The sequence below is a fragment of the Cucumis melo genome, chromosome 3 (genome assembly GCF_025177605.1).
Source record: "Cucumis melo cultivar AY chromosome 3, USDA_Cmelo_AY_1.0, whole genome shotgun sequence".
NCBI lineage: Eukaryota > Viridiplantae > Streptophyta > Magnoliopsida > Cucurbitales > Cucurbitaceae > Cucumis > Cucumis melo.
In genome coordinates, this window is record NC_066859.1 from 5,693,692 (window position 1) to 5,702,881 (window position 9,190).

The 9,190-nt window shown below is 26.7% G+C and overlaps 1 protein-coding gene across 1 annotated transcript; it reads right to left on the bottom strand.

The window, feature by feature from the left end:
- Positions 1-472: 472 nt before the first annotated feature.
- On the bottom strand, positions 473-1,003 carry LOC103485735 (protein MKS1-like). The gene has a single exon (XM_008443430.3). The coding sequence runs from the start codon at positions 1,001-1,003 to the stop codon at positions 473-475; it is 531 nt and encodes a 176-aa protein (XP_008441652.3).
- Positions 1,004-9,190: the final 8,187 nt, after the last annotated feature.

The window sequence follows — 9,190 nt, forward strand, 5'->3', positions numbered from 1 at the left end:
AATAGATCAGAAAGAGAATAACTAAAAGTCAAATATATTGTCTCTCTCTCTCTCCCTCTCTCAAAACACATCAAATTGTCAAGACATTATTATTAGAGACTGTATAGAATAACTTGAAATTTTTAATGAAGAGAAATTTCATTAATAATGTGACAAAATTTAAAATTGGTTACCCAAAAAAACAAAATGAAGATACTAAAGTATAAATTCCTCATCTCAAAGTAGCTACCCACCAAAGTATGAAAAGGAGGAAGAAAAAATAAAAAAGGACTTACACAGGCCAGCCCAAGGAGAGATGATCAAGATCATATGAAGCAATAAAGAAGGATCCATTTCCAAGTTGTAGATTGAAGAATCCAACATATGGGTAAATTTTTCTTTTGATCTAATAATGTCAGCTCCCAAAAAAATAATAATTGTAATGATAATGAAATGGTTGACAAAATTAAGAGAGAGAGAGAGAGAGAGAGAGTTAATGGAAATCAGGGAAGTTTTGTTGGAAGAAATCTAAAGATGGAGAAAAATGATTGGCAGGTATAGGGCTAAGGTCATGGAAAAATTGTGTAAGAGAGGTGAGATCCCCGGTGGCGGCGGCGGCGGCCTGTGGTGGGGGAGTACTGAAAATAGTGGGGGAAATCGGGGGTAGCAACCCCGGGGTAGGCGATAATATCCCATGAGCAATAATCCTGTCCACACCACCAGCTTGATCGTCTATAGCATCTGTAATGGGTATGGAGATAGGATCTGGAGGTGGGTGGTCATGAACAAGGGCATGGTTTGATGAGGAGGAGGGCGGTTGATGATGGCCGGTGAGACGTTGGACCAAGTCCTTGAACTGGGTAGGATCGGTGTGGATGATCTTGGGGGAGACCGTGTAGATGATGACGGGGCGGTGTGGTTGCGGTGGGGGGAGCGGCGGCTTTTTGATCTTGTGAGAATCTTTGGTGATTTTGAGGGCGGAGGGGCGGGGGCCTTGGAGTTGAAGCTCTTTTTTTTCAGGCATTTTTTTTAAAAAAAAAGTTTTATTATTATTAGTTGTTGAAGAAAGAGAAAAGAGACATGGGGATTGAAAGGTATAAGTAGAGAGAAGATTATGAGAAGGTTTAGTATATAATATAATATATATATATATGTATAAGTGTATATATATTTGTGGGTGAAGGGTTTCTTGGTGGTTTAAAAGTTTGAACTTGTCTTTATAAAAGAAAAGAAAAAAAAAAAGAAGCCTATTATTGTTTCAGTGTTGAAAGCGTCCAACCCAAGTCTTGAGTACGGTATTTATCATTATTATGTCTTTTCCACGTCGGATATTATTTCCTATTTGGGCTGACCTGGTATTTGTTTTCAAACCTTTTACTTATCTATATTATTACTTATCCCATATCTCTTTATTTTACTCATCATCTTTCACAAGGTTTCATTTCACCTTATACTTATAGTTATGGTGTTGAATTGGGTTTTAATTTTTAAACAACTTACATCCTTTTATTAAAGCCTTCTTTTTCCAATGTTGTAAATTGCACTAAAATTTTATTATTTAACATTATAAATTTAGTTTTTTTTTTTTTTTAATTTTGCAATAAATTTAAAACATTCAATATTTATAAATTGTTTCAACCGTTTTTTCGTTTTTATTTTTTTTTCTTTATTCAAACTCAACTCAATTCAATTTAATTTTTTAGGATCAAATATTTAAAAATTATTTTTTTAAAAAAATAAAAAGTTAATATGTTATTTCAAATTGTATTATGAAATTTGTCCTTTTAGAGTGGTAAAAGAATTATTCCTAGAAGTTGTTACGCGAATAAAAAAACCAAAAAAATCATGAAATTAAAATAAAATTATAGATTGTGGTCAAATACAACACAAAAATATTTACAAATATAGTAAAACACCTATGTCTATGTGCATTATATCGATAAACTATAACATTTTTCTATATTTTGAAATATCTTCGACGATTTTGTTATTTAAACCAACTATCTATAAATATATGTATATTTAAAAATAATTTTTTTAAAAAAATTGATGATAGGGTTCGACTGATTTACAAGGTTATATTAGCTAGATGAACTCGTTAACAACTCATTAGGTTGACTGGATTATATTCTCCAGACCATCTGATTCTTTTTAATCCCCTTGATATTTTCAATAAGTTCATTTAATTTGTCAATAAGGCATGTTTTAGCCAAAGCATGCTCTAAAAAAATATGGATGAAATAGAAAATTTGATCGATGTTATGTTAAGTTGCTGTATGAACAATAATTTATAATATGTGACAAGCTGCTATTAGTTTTTATTTATTTATTATTTTGGGAAAGTATGTAGAAGTATTGGTCACGGTTAATTTTGGGGTTTAGGTTAATTATTGTTGATTGATGATCTTGCTATATTTATACAATTTTAATTTAACGTACTTAAGAAGTTTTGTATTATTATTATTATTATTATTTGAAAGAAGAAGAAGATTTTGTATGTTTGGATTCAAACAAATTTGTATGATTTTGTGACTTTTCTTCTACTAATTTCTTAAAGAAAACACAAATTGTCCATGGAATAATATCTTTTTTCTTTTTGTTTTTATAAAGTAAGAAAATTTATATTTTCTATTGATATTGACACCTAACTCCTTATATTTGATCTGATTTACAAAAGAAAAAATAAATAAATAAAAGCAAATTATTCACAGAAAATGTTAAGGGTTAGTTTTTAAATATAGCAATAACATAAGCAAGCTTGTTTGAAAATATAACAAAATTTTACTATTCATTTATTTTTGATTAAAAATATTTTCGATAATTATTTAAAATATTAGAGAATAGTAAAATAAAGTAAATATGGTGAATTTTGTTTCAAATATTGTTGTGAATTTGTGACTAATTCATGTATTTTTCAAATGGTATTTGGGTGGAGGAATTGAATCTTGTACGTCAATTTAAGCTATATTTAGTAATTTGGTATTTCTAAAATTTCCATTCCATTTACAAGTTTACTGTTAAACTTTTAAATTTAATCCTTTTAATTTCTTAACATATTTCACGAGTTTCAATTTTGTATATAATAAATTTTAAATGTTTAATGAAGTGATTTTTTTTCCAGTTTTTGAACTGTCAAATATTTCTACCTATTCAACAATTTTTTTTAATAATTTATGTAAATAAGATTAATAGTTGAATTAATTTTGGGTCTAAGATGTTATATATATTGGTTACGAAATTAAAATTTGATCGGTCTATTAAATATTTGGAAAGTTTAAAATTTAGTTATAGATATTTAATTTATTACAAAACTTATAATAAAAGCTGAATGAATTGGTAGAGTAGTGGGTGTAGGTCATACAAATGCACGAAGTTTGTGGTTCTTAATTACCATATTGTGGCAAAGGAATAATAACAATAATAATTAAACCTGTATTTAATCATAATTATTAGAATAAAATGTTCAATTTTGTAGCCCATTGGGCTTTGACTTTTCTAATTAATCTTTATTTTCTTTGGTTAATTATTACACCTTTTCGAAAAAGGAAAAAAAAAAAAACTGTTAATTATTAATTTATCAATACACAAAATCCTTTATCTAAAGTTAAAGTTTTTTTTCTTTTTTTTAAATTTTTATTTTTAAAGAAGAAAGTTGAGTCTAATATATATAAGCAAATCAATGACGCCAATTATTAATACTTATGGTAATTAAAAATAAATTATATATGAACTGTCAAATAAATTTTTCCCGCAAGAATTAAATTTAAATATAATCAAAATATAAACACTTTTAATTAAATTAAAGTTAGAAAATAGGATCAGTGACCTTAAAAGATAATCGTCAATTTAAAAACTCAATAGGAATTAGGAAACATTCTTTTTGAAATAAATACAAAATGTGTTTAATTTAAAGAATTTAAGTTTAAAACAATAGAAGGAAAATAGTGTCTCAATTAAAAGAAAGATTCTTAATGTCATGAATTTGTAAATTTTCTCGAACAAAATAGAAGAAGAAGAAGAAGAAAAAAAAAAAGTCAAACGTTTCTATGTGTCTAAAACACACATGAAATTGTATATTACTAAAAAGAAATAGGGTTAGAAATTAATTGTCAAAATGGATGAAATTAATATAATATAAGTAAGTGTAGGTTCATACATTATTTTTGTCCATTTGTTTAATCTTGACTAATTTATTTTATTACATGATTATTGGTTGGGAATTCCATGAGAATTTGTCAACCAATTACTTCTCGAATCAATTTCAATTTTAGTCATTTTTGACATGGTTTACAAAAAGGTCATTAAGAAATTCAAACGAATATTCTATACGAATTTATCAATTTTATTTTAGTGTTTTCATCTTTATTTTCTCCTTTTCTTTTTCTTTTCTCTAGATTCAACTTTTGGAAGAGGATCATTAATTCTTGTTATCTTAAATAATACAGCTCTCTCTAATATGCCTGAAGATTTGAATAGGTCACAAAATAAAAATTAAAAAATAAAAAGATTCCCGGCAAGTTATCGTAAATGTATTCCGACTAGGTTATGTTCGATTTGTTCATCTAATTTTGCAACATTTGAATATCAATAAAACTTATAAATTATTAAATTGTAAATAGGTGACCAAACGTAAATTAAACTCATGTAACCTTACTTTTTAGACTAACCAATAATTATTAGCTTTTTTGGTATATCAAATTGTTATTATATATTCAGTTTTTTCAATTTGTTTTTCATTTTAATATATTAAAGCTCAAGAATAATTTAACTTGTTAATTGATATTTGAGTCCTAATAAATAAAAATTATATATTAAAAGTTAGTTTTGTTGTTTAATGCTTTATTGCACTAACGATTATTAATTTTCTACCTTTGGAGTAGTCAAAATTCTTAGTTAAAGTTTTTGGAAGAGACGTTTTTAAATACAACAAAATGAATCAAAATATTTATGAAAGAAGTAAATTTCATATTCATCACTTACAAATCTCGATCGACTTTTAATAAATAATATTGAATAGACATTCATCAATCTCTCTATTTGTAAATATAGTTTACAATTTTGTTAATTTTGATTTTAAAAATTCAATGTTTTTAGTGCTAAAAATTCTAAAGTTACCTGGAAGGAGACTAAAGGCAAAAACACTTATTTTTATGTCCTCCATCTCTTCACAGTACAAAAACGAGGTTCGAATTTATTTTTTTTAAAAATAATTATTTATTTATTTATTTATTTATTTTGTTAGGATTGAGAAATAGGGGAGTTTTAATTAATTTTTAAAAATAATAATAATAATAGTGGGATGAAGGGATTGAATGCCAAAGCATCTAAAATGGAAGTTTATGGTATGCAGCCATCTCTTAGATGAAATAATTAAGGTCAGCATATACATATATATGGCTTTACATTGACTTCCTTTTTTTTTTCCTCGTCCGCAATCTTCTTATTTATGTTTCTTCCTCAAATCTTAATATACCTTAACTAAAGAAATCTATTGATTCATCAACATGAATATACATACAAATTAAGGTTACATCTTGGATTCTCTCGGTCCCACATATAAATGAAGAATTCTTCTCTAGTTCTACTTTTCTGTTCATTATGAGCTTCCTAATTAATTAAAAGAAAGGGAGATATGAAACTTAGATGATGAGTATAATAATGATTATAGATGTAGGAGTCAAAAAGGAAAGATCTTGAAAGTCATCATAAAACTAAGTTGAAATAAGAAGCAATAAATAGGAAGAGTGTTGAATAAAAGAGAAAAAAATATGGAAAATTCAAAGGTGGGGGATTAGGAAGGAAGACTCTTTTGTACAAAAATAAGATTGAGTCTTTGCGCGTGACCAGACTTTGACATTTTTTTTTTTACAACCCTCGGGGGCCACAAATACGTACCCTTTTTGCCTTTTCAAAAGTAAAGTTTATGGTGTGTGAAGTGAAGGAGTTGGAGACGTCTTGAGCCTACACTATGTTTGCGGTGTTTAGGTTAAGAAGCCAAATTGTTCACAGTTGCATATATACTTACAAAAGTGAAGCTAAGAAACTATGGGGTTTGATGATGATAGATTTTGGATCAAACCAAAAGTACTTGAGTTGTCTTATAATCTCACTATTTTAACCTGCAAAGACGTTTGGAGTGTTGATCAATTATTATTATAGTATGTGTTAGTGGTACTAGAGAATTTTTTGGTCTAGATTATATAATAATTTGTGTTTGTTGGAATAAATGATTATTGTTTGTGTTTCTTCATGAATGGATGCATCATGAGTGGATGCATCATGAGTGAAAAATATTGATAACTAAATTATATAAAAAGACATGACTTTTCGAATGGCTACGAATAAATCTATAAATAAAGTCTTTCTCTATTTGGTTGAAGTAGAGATAATTGTTTATAATCCTTTGTCTTTTTCAAAAAGATTTCTCTCCATTATTCACAATCTTGATGTTCGGTAGATATACAAAGTTTCGTTCGCTGATCTTTTAGATGAGGTGTTACTTTTACTCTTAGAAGAAAGTTGATTTGTTCTGTTCTAGAAGACAATTACTCTCAAAACTCAAGCACTAAGATGAGTAAATTTGTCTTAATTAAGAAGACAACGCGAATTCGTTGGGCTCAAATCTATAATACATATATGAGTTTCTGTTTATTGTGATGATAATTTTGATAACAAGTTTCTTACAGACAAATTTAGTGCATCTTCTTTTGTTAAGAAAAAACAAATTGGTTCTGTTTTATATTTTAAAAATTGATTTGCGGGCTTTGGATTCTTCAGAAATAGCAAAATTTATTTCCTAGAGTCTGTATTTTTTCTTTTGAAACACTAAATTACACATATTTTTTTCTTCAAATTTAATTCTACGTTACTATTTTTTTAGCGTGTTTGGTTTTTCTCAAAATTTGTCAAAATTTGAGTTTTTATGAGATTGTGTACCACATTAACTATTTTTGGCAGTATAGAATGTAGAGTCTTTTAAAAAATATAAAAAAACGACAAAATATTTATACTCTATAAAACAATTCCAAAAACGAAAAAAGTTCAGGGACCGGTCATGATGTAAAATACTAAAAATGCTCTATCAACCACGCCGTAAACAACGCACGTGTAATATATTTATTGATCGTTTAGATTTGGTTATTGTTTGATATGCGATTGTTTAGATATGACTAAAATTTATACGTGATCGTTTAGATATGGCTACAATTTATACGCGATCGTTTAGATTTGGTTACATTTAAATTTGATTACACGATCGTTTAGATTTGGCTTAAATTTTGGTACACGATCGTTTACATTTTGCTAAATGATTTTTTAAAATTCTTTTGGTACACGATCGTTTAGATTTATGTACACGATGATTTATTTTTTGACACGATTGTTTATATTTGGCTACTCCAATCTAAATGATTTTTCTCAAGATTCTTTATACCCGATCGTTTAATTTTGTTATACGATCATATTTAATTTGGTTACAAAATCGTTTTTCAAAATTTGGTAGACGAATTTTTAATTCTTTTAGTACACGATCATTTAGATTTCTTTACACGATTATTTACTTTTTTTACACGATCATTTATTTTTTTGCACGATTGTTTACATTTGGCTAATCCAATCAAAATGATTTTTTTTACAAGATTCTTTATACACGATCTTTTATCTTTTTTACACGATCATTTAGATTTCTTTACACGATTGTTTACTTTTTTTACACGATAATTTATTTTTTTACACGATCGTTTACATTTGGCTAATCCAATCAAAATGATTTTTTTACAAGATTCTTTATACACGATCTTTTATCTTTTTTACACAATCATTTATTTTTTTTAAACGATTGTTTAAATTTGGCTCCAATCTAAATGATTTTTTTTCAAGATTCTTTATACACGATTTTTTATTTTTTTACACGATTGTTTACTTTTTTACGTTTACATTTGGCTATTCCAATCTAATTGATTTCTTTTCAAGATTCTTTATACTTTTAGTTTTTGCTATTTTTTGTACATAACGTAAAAAAAAAAAAAAGATAATGGAAAGAAATCACAGCGAAAAAAAAAAAGAAAGAGAAAAAGTAGAAAGATGATGGAAAAACGAAAAAAAAAAGAAGAAAAAAAAAAGAAAAACGATGGAAAGATTAAACGACGTAAATAAAGAATTGAAAAATAAGAAAGATAATGGAAAGAAATTACAGAAAAAAAATAGGAAAAAGGAATGACGAAATCGTAGAAGGAAGACAAAGAAATAACAGGAGGAAGACGAATCGCAAAAGGAAAAGATGGAATGGCAAATTTGAAATATTTAAAAAATGGCTAACTTTATGGGTTTTCTTATACGAGTCGTAAATAGTTTGGTATTTTGTTACATTTACGTAAGTTTTCTAAGTTTTTTATAGTAAGATCAAATATATAGCAATTTCTTAAATTTAATTTCTGTTTAGTTTTTTGTAAGGGTATATATTAAGAATTTGTTTCCATTTCTTATATTTATTTTTCCAATCCTTCACACAACTAAAGTTATATGTATGCTTCTCTACTATTTTCTTTTAAGGATCAACTTTGTTAAATGCTTTTATATTATTTTGTTTATTGTATTTCATTTGATTTTTTTTTACATTGTTTTAAATTCTCCTTTTAGTTTGGTATATATATACACATGTATCTAGATACATATATACATATATATATATATATATATATATTCTTTTTCAAGATCACATTAGCATATTGACTTGATTGTTATGTATATATATATTTTGGCATTCGTTTGTATGTGAGTAGTATATTCATTTGTTTAAATTTGTTCCAATCTTTTTCTAATCATAAACTTGTTCCAATCTTTTTCTAATCATATGTTTAATTATCTTGTTTTGAAGATATGACTTCAACAAACTTTAATACAGTTCTTGTAATTGGTGTTGCCCATGGAGAGAAACTTGAAAATTTTGAATTTAGGTTATTAAGACAAAACTAATAATTTAATCAATAACACTTATTGAAATTATAATAATAACACTTTATTAATAATGGTCAATGGATTATATTTACAATCTATGAGTTTTAGGACATAAAACCCAACAAAAGTAACAAGAAAATGAAGTTTTTTTAGTGAAGGTTTAAATAAAAAACCGCGATTTACAAAAAAGTTCAATAACAAGTGCTACAACTACAACAAAATGGGACATCAATCTAAGGATTGTCGTAAGCCAAAG

Bases quoted from the DNA above. Each gene is read 5' to 3' on its own strand.
- LOC103485735 (XM_008443430.3), bottom strand. From the start codon at position 1,003: ATGCCTGAAAAAAAAGAGCTTCAACTCCAAGGCCCCCGCCCCTCCGCC.